This window comes from Barbatula barbatula (genome assembly GCF_947034865.1).
Source record: "Barbatula barbatula genome assembly, chromosome: 11".
NCBI lineage: Eukaryota > Metazoa > Chordata > Actinopteri > Cypriniformes > Nemacheilidae > Barbatula > Barbatula barbatula.
The window spans coordinates 5,646,222-5,668,879 of NC_136774.1; the positions used below are offsets into that span (position 1 = coordinate 5,646,222).

Below are 22,658 nucleotides of genomic sequence, written 5' to 3' on the forward strand. Positions count from 1 at the left end.
ACGTTTCAGGAACACTGAAGACAAACAAAGATGGAATCAAACCTGCATTGTGATCGGTCTGTCATCCACCTTCAACTCCAACTGTGGGATTATACGGATTACTTAATGTATTATTTACATACTTATCAATCAAAGAGGTCTTGCCAACTCTGTTAGAGAAAAACAGGCCATACACCAAATATACAAAATAGCTACAGTACATATTCAACAATTATAGAACCAAAGTAAGGCCACGTTGAACAGCGATGAAATATGTAATTGATGCTTGCCAAATAGCGCTCAAGTAACCAGAGGTCCCTTTCAAGGGAACTCAATGCTGCATCATGGTGTTGACGTTATTGGAACGCTCTCAGTGTGCACCATGTCTGAACCACGGGTGAACCATCTTTCCAATTTGATGGCTGCCAAAGGGGTCAGGTGATGTAGCGTGGTGTGTTGTTACGACCATAAAGTGACCCTTGAGTTAACAATCAGAGACTTTGTTAGGCAGGCATGTCTCAAGTTCCGTCAGTCTCTTAATGTATTATTTCAAAACCAAGGATGTTTCAAAACGTACCCACAATCCCCTATGCCGTGCAGTGATGTTTTTCCGGTTCTTTTGAACGATTCTTTCGCGCCGATTCCCTAAGAATTGAACTTCACACATTTCAACAGTAAGTTTAACTAAAATGTAGTGCAAAACTCTTGCACTGAGTCTTTTGTGAACACACATACAATCTGAATTGATGTCGATAAAATAAACAAGTCTCCCAATGCACACAATTCAGCCAAAAGTGCTTCTTTTTTAAGAAACACTTTGCCACTTATTATATTCATACATCTGTTCGTTCAACTTTGATAGGCATCATACTATTGTTACATTTAGACTGTTGTTTTAATAAGATCTTATGCTGACACGAAGAAGAAAAACTAGTTATTAATTAAAGCTGCAAGCAGCATTTAGCGGGTTCGAGCACTTTAAGGCATCTAAAGCATCTTTGCCTTCATCAAGTAGGCCGAGGAATCTCATACTAAAACACCCAAGTGGACGATACTCCCAACGCCTGAAAAATCGGTCAGCAACGGTTCATAGACACTACGCATGATTACACACATATGCACATATAGTACACTTGAGGGGAATCATCTTTTCAGGTTCATTTGGTCACATCCATCTAAGAAATGACCCCGTCTAAATGCCTAAATGCATTGAGTTGCTGCCATGTGACTGGCTGAGTAACTATTTTGGTTTACATGCAATTAAACTGGTGTACATAATAAAGGTGTGTGTTATGTTTAGCAAAACAGCATCTTACAACCAGCCAGACATGTTCTATATTTAGACTTGACAAACCTAGGACAAGTTCGCAAAAGCAGGTTCTTAACATCATCACAGATAACTCACAAACTGTTTGATCGACATCAATGGTTCAGGAGCCAAATTTGCTTTGGAATTATGAGAGCTTTCATATCATATCGATAGTTTGTCACGTGATACACAATTGTTAAGGCAACAAAAGATGTGTCAATTTTGCCATTTTAACTGTTATAGCGCCACCTAGTGTCCAAACGCCGCGATATTTTGTAAGTCATCTGGAGTGATGGTCTACACATTTGTTCCAAGCCCCATGATGATATCTCTAATAGTGCTCGAGTTATGGGCATTTTAATGTAATAGGCTCCGCCTATTTAAAATGTTTACGCCCCTAAGCGACCGTGAAAGGTGTTATGTAGGAAAAGGGGAAGTGCTATACTAATATAACCAGTAGGGGTCAGTGGGGGAAAATTCATGAAATGCCGTATAGTATGAACATGTGCTGTTCGGTCAACTTTTTTTCGATAATTATTTATATTCACACTCCAGAGATGTTATCTGCATTGGTTTGGATCCGATCGGTCGAAAAACCAAGGACGAGTTTTTGACATAGTCAGCGATAACTCATAAACCGTTCAATCGACAGAAGTGTTTCCAGAGGCAAAGTTGTTCAGAATGAGGAGAGCTATCATATGATGACAATAGTTTGAGTATATGTCAAAAATCACGTGATATACAATTGTTTATGCACTCCAAAAGCGTTATTTCGCCCCCCGGTGGCCGAATGACTTCATATTTCTTACAGACCTTCTGGACCACGAGTCGAACAAGCCCAGCGAGTGTCGTTTCGATCGGCCTCCGTTAACCCTGTGTAATGAGTGCTCAAACTTCATTGGCCGATGACCGCCATGTTTCTTTAGATACGACAATGTCCCTATATACAGTCATGGTGCATGACACAAAGACACACCATACCAAATAATTAGTAGATCGGGCAAACGGTTGGGTAGTTTTAGCCCTTTTCGAGTTCATGTATATTATAGCGCCACCTAGTGGCCAAACGCCAACTCCTTTTTACTGTGACCCTGGACTGAGAGTCTACAGATATGGTCCAAGCCCCATGAAGATTGCTCAAACGGTTCACGAGGTTTTTTTGTGCATAAAATGCAAATTAGCGGGAAAATTTGCATACCGGAAATTATTAAATCGTAGATATACGTTTTTTAAGTTTTGAGCCAATGATTACAATGATATAAAACACTTGGGTGTGCGCCAAACGGTTTAGGAGTAACGAGCGCAAACGCGTACTGCATTCGCTGTAGCGCCCCCTAAGGACCGACATGGCTGACTCCGGGTATCTGAGTGGCGAGCAAGACTACTTACCATCTGACCGAGTCTCTGTCGGCCTTACGGTTTAGGCTGCCCATTCAGTTTTAGGGAATAATAATAATAAAAAGAAGAAGAATAAAACCCACAAATACAATAGGTTGAACCCTAAAAAGTGAAAAAGAACAGACAGAACAATAAGAAAGGGAAGAGGCTCAGATGCTGATCTCACGGTCCCACCCCGCGTCACGTGACTCTGATCTTGCGTCTGATTTCTGACGTATTCACTGTACCTCTTCCCTACCACTTCAACTTCCTTAAATCAGAATTTGATTTGTTAAATGATGACTGATTTAGAAATAATAAAAAAGAAGCATCTACAAATATGAATGTCAGCTCAATAAAAAGACTTATATTTAGGGAAAATAAAGAAATACCAATGAAACTGTAATGCAGAAGCCGGGGGTCCTGATGTTGTAAAGGGGCGTGGTGCAGCGACCATGACGTATCATGATATACAGTTGTTCCATCCAATGCGAGAAATTCAAAAGACATCGTCATCAACTAACAACCAATCAAATCGCTTTCGGGTGACACCGAAACCATCTTTGACAGCCTGCAACCGAGCGGCGCAGAAAAGCGAAACTCAAATATGTCGGTCCTCCAATGACCGTTTCACTCGTTTCCAAGCATGCTAGTAATCGACATAACGCCGTGATCGTGTCATTCAGTGGCGGAAGGCTCGGCACATCGCATTGCGGTGAGAACATCATTCCGCGAAGCCGGTTTTTCATCCCCTCAGTCCTCTAATAACCTCGTTCTGCTGTCAGCATCACACCCTGCAGGTCTGGTGTTGGTATTTCATCAAACTGCAAATGTTTTATATTTATGGATAACGTGTAAACGAGCGAATGCACGAGTCGTTTCATGCAGCAGCAGCGAGGCGTCTTTACTGTCACGTTATGCATGAACCTTTTCTCTTTCAGATATGGAAGCCCTGATCCCCATCATTAACAGACTGCAGGAGGTCTTCCTTACACTTGGAGCAGAGATCATCCAGCTTCCTCAGATCGTAGTCGTGGGATCACAGGTCGGTCATTCAGAGACACGAGCGCTTGGGTTTGCCCTATAAACCATGAAAACAAACCATGTTTACGTTATTTTTTGATAACCGTCGTTTTACTACGGTAACCGTCGTTTACTATGGTTTTTACATAAAACATGTTTTGCAAAACCATAGTTATTTTGTGATAACCAGCGTTTTACTACGGTAACCGTCGTTTACTATGGTTTTTACATAAAACATGTTTTGAAAAACCATAGTTATTTTGTGATAACCATCGTTTTACTACGGTAACCGTCGTTTACTATGGTTTTTACATAAAACATGTTTTGAAAAACCATAGTTATTTTGTGATAACCATCATTTTACTACGGTAACCGTCGTTTACTATGGTTTTTACATAAAACATGTTTTGAAAAACCATTGTTATTTTGAGATAACCATCGTTTTACTACGGTAACCGTCCTTTACTATGGTTTTTACATAAAACATGTTTTGCAAAACCATTGTTATTTTGAGATAACCATCGTTTTACTACGGTAACCGTCCTTTACTATGGTTTTTACATAAAACATGTTTTGAAAAACCATTGTTATTTTGTGATAACCATTGTTTGACTACAGTAAGAATGGTTTTTCAATTTTAACTGAAGTAAAATGGTAAATTTTCATAGGGGTGGGTCCGTACGTTGATATCCTAACTTTCAGATGTGGCCTTTTTTTTATAGTGAATGATGCATGCATACAGTAAGTGCCAGTGTGTCAAGTACGACTCGATCTCTTTATATGAATGTACAGAGCAGCGGAAAGAGTTCAGTGTTGGAGAGTTTGGTTGGACGAGACTTCTTGCCCCGAGGTTCAGGAATAGTCACACGGCGTCCTCTCGTGCTGCAGCTGGTGAACGTTCCTCCGCTGGAAGAGAGGAGAAAACAAGAGAATGGTAATAGCTTATCTCTCTCTCTTTCTCTCCCTCTCTTTTTAAAGTTTGTTATACGTTTTACAGACTAAAGTCTTTTCACTTTGAGGCAAAAACACAGAGTTTAGATTGCATTATATGTATACATTATAAAAGTTTGTCTATAGCATTTAATATCGTTTGCTTACTAGTTTATGTTGTTCTGGTTTGCAAAAATGTTACAAAAAAAACTTTGGTTTCAAAACAGGTAAACTTGTGATAAACAGCATTTTCTCTTCTTAAAAAACCCCTGCGTAGATGTCTACAGTAAGAGGTGCAATTGCACTGGAATAAACTTAGAGTCATAGTTCACCCAAAAAGGAAAATTCTGTTAGCATTTCCTCACCCTCTTGTCATTTCAAACCTGTATGACTTTCTGGAGAACACAAAAGAAGATATTTTGAAGAAAGTTGGTAAGCGGACAGCACCGGACCCCATTCACTTCTATTGTATGGACACAAAACCAATGCAAGTGAATGGGGTCCAGTTAACAACATTTTTCTGAATAACTTCTTCCGGGTTCTAGGGGTTGAGTAAATAATGACAGAATCCATATGCATTTCCCCATGACTATACAAGGCTTGTACACATGATACCCAGGGGGATAATAAAAATAAACTGTACCATCTATCACCCATATGCCCATAAAAACTTGTGCACTTAAAACTTTTTTAGACAATTTAACAGCTCAAATATTTATTTAATCGTAAAAAATCCATTATAGTAAGTGCATTACTGTTGACGCATTTTCAGTATTTACAAACTGAAGTATGTGTTGAAATTATCTTTCGGGGTACTAACAACATACCACAAAACACTATATCCTCTCACTATTACATAAAGTATTCTTATCTTTTCGTGTGTGTGTGTTTTTTCTAAACATCTTCTCTGCTGTTCTTTCTCCTAACTCAGGAAATGGAGCTAAGCAGAACTCTCAAAACAACCATCCAGGTCTCTGTTTTCAACAACTGCTCGGTTGCATGAACTTTTCAGTTTCCATCCTGTTTGCCCATTTCACTTTCTCGATTCCCCTGCACTGCACCTGATGTGTATCATTCACTCCCTGGTTATTGTGGTTTGCGAAAAACCTTGTGCAGTTTCCTCCGCCCTTTAAGACTTTACAGTGAAGCAAATGGATTTTTTTGGCTTGTATTATTTCACTTAGGCACCATTGTTTCCAGCCACTATGAAACCTATTTCTTCATGAACATTGATTTTGCAATTTGTTCAAGTCTGTTTACTTTCCAGTCCGAGCCTGTAAAAAGCTTTTATCCCATTGTGGTTTTTCAGGGAAAGAGGGTTTCTCAAGTGTCTAAGGGACTCAGTGTTATTATTATTGATTTGTGTTGTCTTGTTTGTTATCGTGTCATTCCAGGAATCAAAGCGGAGGAATGGGGAGTCTTCCTACACTGCAAAAATCAGGTCTCTTAACGCTTTTCTTTTTTGATCAGTTTGCATGTCTCGTCGAGCGAAATTCATGTAACAAATGTGTAAAATGCAATTAAAAACAAACAAAAACAGATAATTTACAAGATACAAACTAAAGATAGATACAGAACTAATGCATGCAGTAGACAACATGTGCTAAAAGCTTAAACTCTAAATCTAGAAAAATCTGTATAGGAGTAAAAAATGTTTAAATAATTGAGTTGAAAAACAATGAAATCATCTGGTCCCAGGTTAAAACGGGTCCCACAGACCTGACGTCACACAAGGGTTATGAATGGAAAGGACAACGATAACAAAGTTACAGAAATGTTTAAGCTTGGCGAGGATTAAAACATGAACATAATAAAAAAAATGTCGTCAGCCAGAATCCTCCTTCACACAAATGGTTCTTTGCTTAGATTTTCACAGATTTCACAGAAATTCGTAAAGAGATCGAGGAGGAAACAGGCCGCAGTACTAATAATAAGGTACACTGGGAAAACAGCACTGATCATGGCTTCATTGAGTTATTTTTATTGATCACATTTACATAGTTGTTCTCCTTTTCCTTTTAGGGCATCAGTCCAGAACCCATTTACCTGAAGATCTATTCCCCTAATGTTCTCAGCCTGACTTTGGTTGACTTGCCTGGGATCACTAAGGTAAACACAATAAAAGTTCATGCTCTTACTTCAGGAACTGTACTGTATTGTATCAAACGTTGCTGCTACTTGTTTTATCTTTGAAATGCATTTTCATTTATATGAAATATGTATTTTATCACGTCATCAATAAGTTACAATCCATCCATGCTGATCATCTTCTAATCTTCTGATAATATAAGAGATGTTGATAAAAATGAAGGAGAAAGAGTCATTTGAAAATCAGAAGTAGAGAATTAGTCATTTTGGTCAGAATTAATCCACTTATAATTATTTAATATATTATTGTTATTTCATATATTAAAACGCACTAATGTGCCTTTGTTTGATCTGTTGACGTTATCACCACTTAAACAGGAAGCTAGAATTTAATAACGGGCCTTTTTAGAAATAGGAAGTAGCGATTAGTTGACCACATCCTGGAATGACGTCGTAAAAACCATTGATTTGTATTGGCGGAAGTGAAAAGGAAGATCAAGAACATGTTCGGTTCTCACTGTTGCAAATAACCCATTTAACCGAGATTTCAACAATCATTTGACTAAGATTTACCAACATTTGGGTGCTTTAAAATTTGGTTCAAAGAAGCATTCGATTTATTGGAAGCACTCAAAACATTATGTCTGATCAACCCCAAGAAATAATAATAAATATCCTAGTATGCCCATACTGAAGTTACATAAAGTCAACCAATCACACAAAAGCCGTTCAGTGCATTAGACATTATAATTTGCTATTAACAACATTGGGAGAAATCCGGCATATAACCATCAATCTTCTTTGTTTTTCCAAATAGGTTCCAGTTGGTGACCAGCCTGAGGATATCGAGACTCAAGTCCAGGAAATGATTCTGTCCTACATCTCCAACCCCAACTCTCTCATCCTCTGTGTTTCTCCAGCAAACTCTGACCTGGCCACATCCGATGCCCTCAAACTGGCACGTGAGGTGGACCCAGACGGTGAGCAACATGCATAGAATTCCTAATGTCTCTCTTTCCCTATTGAAGGGCAGTGTTGAAAGTCTCATGTTTGTGTGTGGTCAGGCCGTAGAACTCTGCTGGTTGTGAGTAAGCTGGATTTAATGGATGCGGGGACAGATGCTCTGGAGGTTCTGTTGGGTCGGGTCATTCCGGTCAGACTGGGCATTATTGGTGTGGTTAACAGGTCAGTTGATATTTATTGACTGCTTAAGTCATTTCTGGGAGCACAAATGTTAATGCTACAGCATATAATGATATTTAAGAGGATTGTGTGTGTGTGTAGTTTTATAGCAACGGTTTGGGAAGGGCCCTTTTCTATTCCAACATGACAATGTCCCTGTGCACAAAGCAAGATTTACAAAGAAATGGTCCATTCAGTCTGGTGTGAAAGAACTTAACTGGTCTTCATAAAGCTCACAGCTGAACACCTTTGGTGTGAAATAATATGTTGCCGCATAAAGCCACTATCAGATTTGCCACAATAATACTTGAATGGTCTTCTGTATTTGGGCAATTCTGTGAAAATGTCAACCTTACCATGAAGAATTCAACGGTTTTTACCAAACGAACAGCACAGATAACAGCATTTGCTGGTTCAAATACCCATGATCTCTCCTTAAGTTATTTTAAGTTTCCATAATCGGGTAAGTACCATTTTCAGGGTTGTCACATCCATAACGGCACATACATATTGCTCATTTATGGGCTCATGAAAATGACAATAAACAAACTATTTGATGTTTTATAAAGAGTCATCCCTTCTTCATTTGTTGGCTTTAATTTCTTCAGATTTGTGCATTTTTAATTCACTGAAATCCTACAGTTAGTTGTCTCCCCAAAACTGTGCCCTTCACATCCTTAACGCATGTTTATTTCCCTTTTTTTCATACATAAACTCATATTTTTCTGACGTTTAAAGGGTTTAGTAAAATATAAACAAATAGTTCAGTATATTGGGAACAAATGAAATATCTGGGTGTTTTTATGTCACATTCATAACGCAAAATGTCACATCCATAAAGCTGGAACTGCCCATTTTCATTTGGACCGTTTGAGGAGCATTTATTAATGTACTATACCAACTAAGTTTACCATATTAATCGGCATGTCATCATAATAAATCAAATAAACTGACTGAATAATGCAAGACGTACTGGCATTGTCAACTGGATAAGAAACTGCGAGTAGACCTCAGAAAAAAGTCTAAATTGTAGAATAATCCCCAAACTTTTGAAAACTTTTAGAAGCTATCTCTTAGACTCCAGCCCTCCCGTGACCCTTCAGAGGACAGGCGGGTTTTGAGAATGGATGGATAGATGAAAGCTATCTCTGATTCTTTTACCCCAGCGCCGAGCATAACAGACATATGAATACTTTTCCACAGCGTAATTCCCTTTAGATGAGTTCTGTCATCATAGCCCCCAGTGAGATTGACTTTTTATATTTAATGCACAAGCACCCAACGTCTGTCGTTTATCATCTTACAGCGATGTGTGTTTCAGATAAATCATTGGGTTATTCAACTTTGGATTTCTGCTTCAGGGCTCCTAAGTATTAAATGAGACCGTTTAGTTGTATGGAAGGACTCCTGTGACAGTTTTCATTTCTTGACTCTTGTTAACTTATTCAGATAGAGCCGCAGGCGACGTCTCTTCAATATTAGTCGCAGTTCTTTTTGAGGATTCAACAATAAGCAATAAGACAGAGGCGCATTTGAAGATTTTCCTGCGAGAGCTTTTATAGAAAGCAAGCGCAAAAAAAATACAAGCAATAGTGTTCTTTTTGTTTTGTTAGGGGTTGTTTGCTAAAGCACGTTGTCGCTGAGTCAGCTAACTTTTGCAACTTAACCCTCCTAAGCTTTTTGGGTCATCTTTAACCGTTTTCGCTGTCGATTTTTGTAACAAAAACGGTTTCATCTGTCAACACGATTCAAGATTCTGTGTCTACTGCTGTATAAAATTTGCTTTATATAATAATTGTAAGTGGTAGTAAACGGCGTAGGCTGTATAGGCTGTTCGGGTCAAAAATGACAGGCCATAGGAAATGATCTTTTCTTTTTTAACAAAGCTTTATTTTGAAAAAATCCAAATGAATAAGCACTTCAATGTACGAGAATGAACGTGTGGCTAAAAAAGGACGGTGTAGTCATATAGACCACTGCAAGATGTAAACACTGGTCCCGAAGCGCTTCCGGTTTAAACTTGTATTTATTTATTCAATCTTACATATATAATTCAATCTTAAAGGTCTTTTTTAACATTTAATCGGTTATAAATATTCTGTTGGTTGTATTTTGTTTGTTCAAACAAAATGTTAAAGAACTGTTACAGGAAGTTCTTCAGGGCCAGCGTTGTCATCCGAAAAGTTCTATACTGGGCATTATTGTCACAACTATGGACAGGATAGTCATGTTATTTAACTTTTTGTCACCAGATGGCATTAACCCGCCTCAATACGCAATCATTTTTTCTTATGTTTTCCTATTTACAAAAAGTGTAGCTTTTTACAGTAGTAAAGTTGTATAAATATGTTGCTTTGCATATGCAAATTAACTGTAAAATAGAGAGAAATAAACATGTCAATAAGATAAAATCACCAAGAACTCAATTGCCATTCTAAATGTAAATGACTTTTTCTAAAGTTACACAGAACCAAATAATTGTATATTAAATGCCATCATTTTATCACCCTATATGGAACACAAAATGGCGAAGCTCCAAAAAGCACATCCAGCAAAAAATAAATAACTCAATTGGGATACAAAATGTATTTGGAAGCAAAAAAAAAAATTTTGGTGAGGCAACAATGAATATTTTAAGCTTATTTAGTGAATCTGAAATCGAGTGCTTAACTGAAGTATGAGGACACCTCAGGATAACCTGAAATCTCATTGGTTTATCAAGTCATATAAAGTCATCTTGTTCTGAGATAAGACATTTGAAGTTACCAACATAACCTTGAATGTAGTGCTCTTAGTGGTTCAGCTGGAGAAAGGATATAGAAACATTTGGGATGGTGTGTAAATTATGAGATAGTCTCACAGTATAACTTGTCTCTGTTACAAATATAAGTGATACCTAAGCGTAACATGGCTATGATCAGACTTATGCTCAGTGAAAAAAGAAAAAATACGATGGAGAGCGTATTTGGCAAACACCAGCTACCACATAAGCAAGTATATAGCAAAACATTAGCAACTCTTTACAACACTTTTAAGGCACCACTGGTCAACATGTTCAAAGAACTTAGAACATGACTAAAGCCACCACATGTAGTCGCACGCTTTACCCAGTAGTGGGCAGTATATGTACAGTTTTCCTCTATTCTTCTTTCTCCATTATACACTGTAAATGAAACACTTTTGTGTGTTTTAATGGCTTAAGTATTTATTTTCCAGATTCAAGATTATTTAAGTTTACTCAAATTAAAACTTTGAAAACTCAGTTTCCACGACCTCCCTTCCAATAATCTTTGAAAGTACTGTTGCACTTGAAAAACATCACTCACAATACGTCTGTTACCCCATCAGGAGCCAACATGATTTGAACACCCAGAAGAGCCTCGGAGACTCCGGTAAGGACGAGCAGGCGTTCCTTCAGCGTCATTACCCATCGCTTGCCTCACGCTGCGGCTCGTGCTACCTGGCTCGCACCCTGAGCCGACTGCTCATGCATCACATCAGGGACTGTCTCCCAGAGCTGAAGACACGCGTCACGGTGCTGACCGCCCAATACCAGTCCCGACTCAACGGCTACGGGCAGCCTGTGGAAGACCACAGCGCCACCTTGCTTCAGATAGTCACCAAGTTCGCCGCAGACTACTGCAACACCATCGAAGGCACTGCCAGATACATTCAGACGTCTGAACTGTGAGTACACTCATATTACATTAATATTGAGTCATTAGACTGATGCTTTTAAATGAAACAATTTAAAGGGACATCACAAGCTATTAGATTTCATCACACCCTGTTACATATTAAAGCTAAATTTAGGTTATTTTATCTCTGAAGGCCTATTCACATTTGCAAGGAACACCTCAAGACAAATGTCTTCATCTTCCGGAAGCAAAGAAGATTTAGGGGTGGTTTCCTGGACAGGGATCAGCTTAAGCCAGCACTAGACAATTTAATTGGTGCCTTACAAAAAAACATTACTTGTGTGCATTTTAAAACGGCACAAAGGCACTGATGTATTTGACTATTTGTCAGTTCAAGTTGTTTTCAGTTTGGACAGCTCTTACATTTATTTTAGTCTAGGACTAGTCTAATTCCTGTAAGGGGAACCGCTTTGAATTTCGGATCATGATAGGATGACACAGATTATGAACTGCCGTAGCTTTATTTCCACGTCAGCTTGAATGCAGGCTATCTGTATTCTCCAATTGACTTTTTTTCTAATTTAAAGTCTAATAGTGTGTTCACACCAAACGCGAATGAAGCGTTAAGCGCGAGTGATTTAGATGTTAAGTCAATGCAAAGACGCGATGACCTACTTGTGGTGCGATTCGCGCGAATTGCGTGAATGATGCGAGTAAACTCTAAATGTTCAAGCGTCCAACTACACGCGAATAGATCCCGTAGTGTCAGCTCGGCTTTAACTATTGAATCAGTTGTCGGTGGATGAAATCAAGTCCCGCCCTACATTTCTTTTAATTTCTCATACTTTATTACGTAAAAAAAGAAATCGCGCTACTTGCGTTTCATGCCGACTTTAAAGCATATGTGTCACTGTCTGAATATTCCATATGTGCCTTTTTCGTTTCCCTCCTGGAATGAATAGACCTTTCATCTGCAATTCTTTTTCATTTCTCTTTCATTCTCGATGTAAATCGGCGCTAACCGTTCTGTATTGAATGTCACTTATTGCCTCAAGTAAAAGCACTGGTCTCTTATTGTTATTGAAGGGGAAAACATCAGAATGTGGTTTTGAGATTGCTTGTGCCCATTTTAAATACACCATGTATCTGATGGTTTGCAGAGGAACTGCGATTTGGAGGGCTAGTTGACACGTTTTCATTACCTGTCTTGTATTGTGCGCCTTTTCAGGCTTTCGAAAGCCTCTCGGTCTGTCATTTTCACACCAGAGCTCATGACGGATACGCACCGTGTTTACTTTGTCTGGCTTGGCTGAATACGACAGGCAGATAATCCTCAAGTCTGTCCAATTTCTTATTTACACTCCATGCACTGCTGCCTAAAATCCTGTTCATCTCGTTGTACAGCAGCTATCGATGCATTAAGTGCTACATGTTGACGTTTTCTGGCTGGATGGTCTTTGATTTGACTCCAGGGCGATGTGACCGTGATTTCAGTGGGAACTAAGGTGGATTCACCGACTGTGTGCATGCGTGTTGTACTGCAGGTGTGGAGGAGCTCGCATATGTTACATTTTCCACGAGACGTTCGGAAGAACCCTGCAGTCCATTGACCCACTGGGAGGCCTCACCGAACTCGATGTTCTCACCGCCATCCGAAATGCTACGGTACTGCACTACGGTATAACACATCCCAGTTTGTTATTGATGCAGAGGTTTAGCTCCAATGTATCGGTTTGTTTTGTGGACGCAGGGTCCTCGGCCAGCTCTGTTTGTTCCTGAGGTAAGTTTCGAGCTGCTGGTGAAGAAGCAGATCAAGAGACTGGAGGAGCCCAGCATGCGTTGTGTGGAGCTCGTCCATGAAGAACTGCAAAGGATCATTCAGCACTGCTCTGCCTACAGCACACAGGTGAAAAAGCATTCAGAGATCTGATTGCATAATCCGTTGCGCTACATTGATTCTACATTATGCATTAACCAAAGTGCCTGTTTTCTCTCCAAAAACAGGAGCGTATACGCGATGCAACGTTTTTTCAAATATGTTTTTATAGGCATGTTTGTGTATTTATTGGACACAACAATACAGGAAACTATAAGGTGGAGAGAGGGGAACCGGATCGGCAAAGGACTCCGAGTCGCCCACTAGACTATCGACTCCGACAGCTACGCAACATTTAAATTGTACAATGTTATTTGTCGACTCAAGTGACTTTTGTCCGTTTTTGCTACTGTACCTTTAAGAGGTACTGTCGTGATTGGCTATCCTCCATGTATTGGCATCTCACACGGTTGTTCTCAAACGCATTGTGTCCACAAAAGCGTTTTAACACATCTGAAATGCCAGGTGCTCATCTTAAAGACACGTCTGTTGCTATGATACAGAATACTTGCCGTGTTATCTCATTTTAAGCAACAGTTTAAGCAACAAATGATAATATTGTGATGGTCGGAAGATCATCTGGTGCAGAAATGGATCTTGTTCTTCAGTCCTTGTACATTGTTTGGTTGTACGAGTAGGAGGTGGCCATCGGTCGGTTTGGAATTTGTCCCACCCCTCCTGCACTGTGATTGGACGGATGATAAAAAAGTGACATTGGCGAGGACAGTTTTTCCAATATGTTGAACTCTCAGCGACTGGAAAAACATGTTCATAGAAAAAATAACAGCTGCTGCCGTTTTTCATGATTAAAAAATAGAATGAAAAAGAATTTTGTTTTCAATTATACGCCCAATACGTACGAGGAAGTACACTGTAAGCTTCTTACAGACACACACACACAGGCTCAGTAGAAGCTACATTAAAATTCTGCTCCTCATCCTGGACTTATCTCTTCTTACCTGCTGCCCACGCTGTGTACATTTGTTTCATGTTATACCTTGTAAGGTTTACTTTATTCTATCCATAAATTGAATGTCAAAACGTGACCTGGAGGCGATGAGAAGAACAGTTACGCTCATAATCTTCTAACAGTCGATTGAATATTATGCAGATGCGCAGGAGTGAGCAGTCTTTCACACGGGCAGTTTAAATAATGCATGACTAACCTACGTGTGTTTGTGTGTTTGTTTATGTCCGAAGGAGCTTTTGCGCTTTCCCAAACTGCATGACTCAATAGTGGAGGTGGTGACCACCCTGCTCAGAAAACGCCTGCCAATTACCAACGAGATGGTGAGAGCAATGGCTCATTTGTTTTATAATATTTAATGTGGATTTTGATGAAATGTGTTATTACATATATGTGCAGCAGGGCATATTAGGGCCTTATTAGTGTCCTAATAAGGGAAAACAATATTTCTGCGCTGTTTATTTGCATTCATGCATTTGGAAGATGCTTTTATCCAGCGTGAGTTCCTTCGGTGTGTATACTTTATTAGTATTCGTGTTAGCAGAAATGTCAAAATAAACAATCATATAAGAATTGCTCACACTGACAAGATTTATTTTGTGTTTTGCCGGCTTTGAATCGCTGTTCTATTTACGCCTTTAATTTATGCCTAAAACGAACTTGAATCTGTAGGACAAGTATGTGGTTAAGTTTAAACAATATTTCTCCCAAATTCTAAATACAACGTTTTATATTTGAATGGGACAAAATAACAAAATATGCTATTCATGTCGAAACAACACAATACTAATGTTTTACATGCATTTTAGAATCAGTTCAGAAATGAATATATGATGGATTTGGCCTGAACTTGCATCTTTGCATTCTCTTAATCTTTAAAATTGCCGTCGGGTGACTTCATCTGAGGTTTGTTTCTATCGAAATTCCACAGACACTTGTTAAAGGGGAAACCGGAGCGGTCTGTTGTTTTGTTTCTGTTCGCACAATACTGTACATCACAAATCAAAACTGCTGAAACCCTTTTGTTCCAGGTACACAATCTGGTTGCGATCGAGCTGGCCTACATAAACACCAAACATCCAGATTTCGCAGACGCTGCCCAGGTGTCTGCATCTGTCAACAGCCAGCAGGTACTGAAACTATCTCTCTCTCCAAATAGGATCAGTGATCGTCTCGCGCTAATAATATCTTCTTACAGGCAGATGCTGGGGACGCAGGGAAGCGTTGGAAAAATGACAAAGTTCCATTTGAGGACAAAGGCCCTGTGCCTGGGTTCGGAAGTCCAACCAAAGCTGTTAACCTGTTGGACCAGGTAACTTTACAGTATCTCAGTACCACAAGAAGCTAAAGTGCGGAAACATTAACTAAACACTGTGAAAGACTAAGTGGCTTTAAAATATGTTTCTCTAGGCTGTGCCAGTATCCCGCAAACTGGGCGCCCGTGAGCAGAGAGATTGCGAGGTCATTCAGCGACTCATCAAGTGCTACTTCCTGATCGTGCGGAAGAGCATTCAGGACAGGTGAGCTTCACGGTAGCCAGATAAATTGGATGGCTAGGAGCCATTCCGCAGACTAACTGCTTTTCTGCTGTATCCAGTGTGCCAAAGACCGTGATGCATTTCCTGGTGAATTATGTGAAAGAGCATTTGCAGAGTGAGCTGGTTGGACAACTCTACAAACAGGCACTGCTCCAGGAACTCCTCATTGAGTCTCAGGAAACGGCTCAGCAGCGCACAGAGGTCGCACAGATGCTGGAGGTACGTTTACCGGCGTTTTCAATATAGCAAATAAAATCATATTTGACCGCCCAAACAACTTCACTTTTGCTGGATCAGAATCCCGTAGTTGAAATAACATCGAATTAGAATTATGATGTATTTTCACCCCATCTAGTGTTGGCCATTCAACCCTTTTACCAAAGTTATTGTAAAGAAAAAAATCTTCACTTGATGTGAAAAGTAAGGTGAGCCAACATTTGATCTTATACTGCCTAGCTCATTCTGGGCCCCATCGTACACCTGGCGCAAGTGTTTTTGCTAGTTTCAGCCCGACGCAGATTTTCCCGTCCTGCAGTGCGCTGTTTAACTAGCAATTGCGTTTGCACTCATTTGTGAGGTGTGCTCAGGCACATTGTTGGCGCGTTGCAATTTTGAGGAAATAAAAAATAGACTGCGCCATAGACCAACTCAAACCTGGTCTTAATTCTAAAGTCAATGCCACAATATTCTTTGATATATTTAAAGAGGAACATCGCTCATACATTCTGCTTATCACACACAGAGGGACGCGCAGAAGCACACAATAATGCCACAAATGTATACTAATGAATTACAATGTGAAAGATTATTATTGTGGACATAAAGATAAACATCCGGCTTGTCCTAGATTGTCTGCTTGCGCGCTTTAACCTCTTGCACGAGCAGACGCGTTTTCTGTCTGGAGAAGTGTCTGCTCTTCCAAATTCCGCCGTGGAAATAGCGAATCCGCCATGACGCGAACACAACTGGCTCTTAAAGGGAATGGAAGATGACACTCTGATTGGTTGATTGCACATCACACCCATTACTCATTTAGAAAATTGGTCAACCCGCTTAGACCATGCACCCTAGCAAAAGTGGATTCGGACACACCCTGAGTGCATCTTGCGCTTTAAACCATGTGCTTAGATCGCCCTCTTCAAGTTTATTACCCATTGTGGTACTCTTTTAAAGGACTTTTAGTTGCACTGTGTTATGCTGAAAAGAATGACAGAAAATATCAAACCTTGAGTGTAATATAAAATAAAGCGAGTTAAAATAAAAGTTTACAGTACGTCATAGAATAACCTCAACATTTGCTTTTCATTGTCCTCATTCTTCAATTGTGTAACTGATTTGTTTTACTGCCAACGTGCTTTCATCTGTCTTACTCATTTCAGGCACTCAAGAAAGCCAGCAACATTATCTCCGAGATCCGAGAGAGTCATCTTTGGTAGCCAAACGTTCTCATGAACACATCTCAGAAAAGTGTTTACAAGACCGTGTGAGTGAAGGATACAGGTCAAACACGTTATATGTAAAGACATTCAATGCCTCTGCCAACAAGAACAACGTGTACAGTTTTTCAAATCCTCTTTATTTCTATGTCTACAGAATCCCATATTTACGTATTTGACCGAAGTCTGTGCTCATGTGTTCATCCACTGGAGGTTCAATTGTAAGCATATCAAGTCTAAGGTCATTTCTTCAGCTTAACTGTCGGTAGGTGTTAGACATTGCATTAAATATTTCTTCATTTAAAGGCCTAGAGCGGTTTTATAGCAAATCTCATCATTCTTAGCAACGAGTAATATCATTTTTCAGCATTTATGAATCTTTGTTAATTTTAGTAAATGCCAATACAGTTGTTAGTTTGCTGTGCACTGTTAACTAATGTTAACAGTTACCGTTTTTAATGTTGAACATGTGTTGGTAAATGCTAAAATTAACATCAATTTAAGTTGAACAAATGCTGTATTTTTAATTGATGGTTCATGTTAGCTAATGGATTAGTCGATTTTACATACAAATACAACCTTAGTGTTAAGTGTTACCCAGGATCTTTATTTTTGAAATAACAAATAATGATATCATTTATGTCAAATAAGGAATTTCTCCTTATTTATTAAACACGGTCAAATTATCGTACGAGAACTTTTCACGTACAATATAGCCAGAAATCAAACGCTCAGTTAGTATATTTGATAAACACACAAACCTATGAATGAACTCCATTGCACTGATGCATTTACAGTAGAATCATTAATGTGACAACCTGTGACTGACGTCTAGACATGGCGCAAATAAATGGAGATGCTGTAGAACCTGCTTAGATGTGCTCCGGAAAGCTCAGAGGTGCCCGAGACTTGACTGCCATGTAATATTTATGCTCGTATGAATATTTATTGTAAGAGTGAATACAGAGAAGGTCAGATGAGGAACAAAGAATGGAAACATTTCATCCGAATCGGAGAAGAAATGCCTTGTGTTCATTGTCAAGAAATTAACACCGTACACAAATTGTGCACTGAAGGGGTCTTCGGAGGTGACTATTTGTTTGTCGTTCTGGTTGATATGTCAGGTATAACTGTATTGAACAGTGTGTGTTTTTATTGTTGGGTGTTGCATTCGTAGCGGTATTGAGTGCCATTAAACGTGGTGGAGCAGAGGGTGCGGAGATGCAAGATTTGTCCATATTTCTTTTGCTTTAAAAAAGTCACAGTGACATTTGTATGTCCTCATCAGATTCACACAGACCCCAGTTGTATTGCCGTTGGTCAACAGTCGCTGACCTAAAGTAAAATCATCAGTGCAGGATTGTCAGTCTTGTCAATCGTATGAAGATAAAACGTTTTGAGATGAATTGGATAAAAAACAATTATCAACGTGTGAATTAAACTCATTTAGGACGGTGACATTTATTGAAATGTTATTTTTTTTTAATGATTCATTTTTCGTTATATTCCTGCAGGGTAACTCTCATAGAAAAGAAATGACTTCTGAAAACCGCTGCCGGTGTAAATGGCCCCATTAAAGAGATAGGATTTATGGCTGCAGGGCTGAGTCATGTTGTGTGTGTGATTGGAACACAATGTAAAGGTCTGGCTTCATTTACTGACCCCTCAACAATGAAAAAATAGACTAGAAAGCGATGAAAGCCATAGAATGAAAAAAGAATGACGGGAATGAGTAAACCCTGTTTATATACGTCTATCAGGTTATGCGTCTCATTTTGATAATGTTTCAGTGGATTTGATGCATTGAAAAATCTACTAAAGAACTGTTTCAATAATAAACCATTCAATAATAAAATGAAATAAGAAATTATATTTCAAAAAATGGAATGACAATTTTACATTACATTAATGACTCGCTCTCAATTTAAGGCCGTATACTACCATCCTGTATATATGCATTACAAATTTACAGTAATGGTTATCGTACAGTAAAGTGATAGTTAATTTTTACTGTTTTCACATTTCAGCATTTGGGGTTAAATGTGCTTCATTACAAAAATTGACCTATGGACCTTAAAACATTAAATTCTTTTTCATTTTCAGTTTTTTATGATATATGATCTGATCTTTGTTCTTTCACCAATAAAATCTATCGATTCGTGTTCATGGACACGATTTTTCCCCTTTTTTCGTGTCGCTCAGCACGACTCTCAATACACAGACTGTTTCTATATTTATAACCCGATATCAAAATAAGTCATGCATATTTTACGAGGTGGCTAACAGCCCAAACCCTGAAATCACAGCCGCAAATATTGCCAAAAAAGTGTATTTTCACAAGGTGAAAAAGCAACGATAAATGGCTACCCTAATCCCACCCTTAAACCTAACAAATTTCAAGTCAAATCAAAACATACCAATGAGATCGTAGGAAATAGAAAGCCACACGAATGAGCCACCTTGTAAAATAGGTTTGAAGACCCATCAGATTGCATTGATAGATATTTATACATGAAAGATACCGCGTATTTAAATACGGTAGACTGAAAGTTGTGCTGGGTGACATGAAAAAAAAGGGGGAATTCGTGTCCATGACTACGAAGTAATAGATTAAAGTTCGTGCAAATGTCACGGATTCCCGCGAGATTGTGTTGTAATATCACGGTCTGTCCAAAAGTGACTTCACTCCCATTGAATCATCCCTGAATCTTAATCAGTGTGTATGGTAAAGTATGAACGTGTAGTGAACTATTCAAGTACTCATTTAGCATCCTGTTAAGCATGGAATTGTACTTGTGAAATTGTTGAAATAATATGCCATTTCTGGAAGAACGCCTTTAAGCGCCTGTCTGCCGTTTTATTTTGTGATACTTTATAAAAGATCATTAAAATACAGACTGAAAACCCCTCTGCTTTCCAATTATTGAAAACAGATTTTTCCGTATTTTGCTGATCTTCTATTATCATCATGTTACAGACAGACAAAATAAAACAAATCATCTCTTCCGAAATGAAAAGTCATTTCAAACTATAGAGAATGACACATTTTTATCAGCTTGCTCCGATGTTTTTCACTTGAGTGCCCGCTGGCAATAAAATAAATTCAGAGAGGAAAAGAGATTTTGTCTAGAAACGTGTTTTCAAAAGATTATTTGAAGCAGAAAAACATTTGAGTCTGTCTTTTAAAACACAGCTTTTCAAAAGTCATACTTTTAGTGATCTGAAAATGAGGGAACAGGTTCTGTAGAAGATTCTGTCATTTTGTACCCCTTGTGTTATACTAGTGCAGGTCGCATTAAGGTTTTCCTATAAAATCAATAATATTAGAAAGGTGATCAGCACATCCTTGAGTAGCGCTGGGGTCAGGCAGATCACACCACAACCTGAGAAAGTAGTTACAATGTCTGATTTTGAAGAAATTGATGGCAAAAATTTGGAAGAAACCGTTCAACACCTTAAAACATCAACCTGCGCCCTTGACGCACTTCCCACATCTTTTTTCAAAAGTGTGTTAAACTGTTTAGAAGCAGATCTCCTAGATGTGGTAAATGCCTCACTTCTCTCTGGAAGTTTCCCAAACTCCCTGAAAACTGCTGTTGTCAAACCCCTCCTGAAAAAGAGCAATCTGGATAAGACCATATTAAACAACTATAGACCGATCTCAAATCTTCCCTTCATAGGTAAGATCATTGAAAAAGTTGTCTTCAACCAGCTGAACAAATTCTTAAGCTCAAACGGATACTTTGACAATTTTCAATCTGGGTTCCGCCCACATCACAGCACAGAGACAGCACTCATTAAGATAGTAAACGACATTCGCTTAAGTACTGATTCAGGCAAATTATCCGTGCTGGTCCTACTCGACCTCAGTGCTGCATTTGACACGGTCGATCACAACATACTTATAGACAGGCTGGAAAACTGGGTGGGGCTTTCTGGGATAGTCCTAAAATGGTTCAGGTCATACCTAGAAGCAAGAGGTTATTATGTGAGTATAGGTGACCATAAGTCTGAGTGGACATCCATGACATGCGGAGTCCCCCAAGGCTCAATTCTTGCGCCTCTCCTATTCAACCTGTACATGCTCCCAATGAGCCAAATAATGAGAAATAACCAAATTGCTTACCACAGCTATGCAGACGACACACAGATATACTTAGCCCTATCGCCTAACGATTACAGCCCCATTGACTCCTTGCTCAAATGCATTGATGAAATAAATAGTTGGATGTGCCAAAACTTTCTTCAGTTAAACAAAGACAAAACTGAAGTCATTGCGTTTGGAAATAAAGATGAAGTTCTCAAGGTGAACGCGTACCTTCACTCTAAAGGTCAAACAACAAAAAATCAAGTCAGGAATCTCGGTGTGTCTCTAGAGTCAGACCTTAGCTTCAGTAGTCATGTCAAAGCAATAACTAAATCAGCATACTATCATCTGAAAAATATTGCAAGAATTAGATGCTTTGTTTCTAGTCAAGACTTAGAGAAACTAGTGCATGCTTTCATCACCAGCAGGGTGGATTATTGTAATGGGCTCCTTACTGGCCTTCCCAAAAAGACCATAAGACAGATGCAGCTCATACAGAACGCTGCGGCAAGGATTCTGAGCAGAACCAGAAAATATGATCATATCACACCAGTCCTCAGGTCTTTACACTGGCTACCAGTTACATATAGGATAGATTTTAAAGTTTTACTACTGGTATATAAATCGTTCAATGGCCTAGGACCTCAATACATTGCAGATATGCTCATTGAATACAGACCCAAAAGAACACTCAGGTCATTAGGATCGCATCAGCTAGAAATACCAAGGGTTCTCTCTAAGCAAGGAGAGTCTGCATTTAGCTATTATGCGAGCCGCAGCTGGAACCAGCTTCCAGAAGAGATCAGATGTGCTCCTACAGTAGTCACATTCAAATCCAGACTCAAAACACATCTGTTTAACTTTGCATTTGATTAATGTGCCACTGTGCCTCTGACCGTCCGACTGTTTGCGCTGTACTTTATTTTATTGATTATCTAATCTAAACTATATTTTATTTTATTTTATTAACTGGTTAATTTTTATTTTTCTTATTTCTTCTAAACTATGTTATTTTATTTTTTTATTCTTAACTGGTTACTTTTATTTTTCTTATTTCTTAACTGTTTTATCAAATGGATATTTTTAATTTCTTCTATGTAAAGCACTTTGAATTGCCATTGTGTATGAAATGTGCTATACAAATAAACTTGCCTTGCCTTGCCTTGCCTTGCCTTGCCTTGCCTTGCCTTGCCTTGCCTTGCCTATAAACATCTATGTATGACAGTTT

The 22,658-nt window shown here is 38.9% G+C and overlaps 1 protein-coding gene across 6 annotated transcripts; it reads left to right on the forward strand.

Moving 5' to 3' along the window:
- The first annotated feature begins 3,197 nt into the window (after positions 1–3,197).
- On the forward strand, positions 3,198–20,250 carry LOC306900443 (dynamin-1-like protein). Of its 6 annotated transcripts, XM_079467430.1 has the most exons (19): positions 3,225–3,465; positions 3,607–3,710; positions 4,481–4,622; positions 5,550–5,588; positions 6,013–6,059; positions 6,485–6,553; positions 6,641–6,727; positions 7,524–7,686; positions 7,771–7,891; positions 11,237–11,575; positions 13,071–13,191; positions 13,277–13,432; positions 14,603–14,692; positions 15,401–15,499; positions 15,568–15,681; positions 15,780–15,889; positions 15,967–16,126; positions 17,287–17,390; positions 17,501–18,568. In XM_079467430.1, exons 2-18 carry the CDS (start codon positions 3,609–3,611, stop codon positions 17,341–17,343), a joined length of 2,016 nt encoding a protein of 671 aa, XP_079323556.1. In that variant the 5' UTR covers positions 3,225–3,465; positions 3,607–3,608; the 3' UTR covers positions 17,344–17,390; positions 17,501–18,568. The 6 variants fall into 6 exon arrangements, with proteins under 6 accessions (XP_079323553.1, XP_079323557.1, XP_079323558.1 ...); XM_079467427.1 differs by having other exon boundaries at positions 3,198–3,380; positions 17,287–20,250; XM_079467432.1 differs by lacking the exon at positions 5,550–5,588 and having other exon boundaries at positions 3,213–3,465.
- The last annotated feature ends 2,408 nt before the right edge of the window (positions 20,251–22,658 follow it).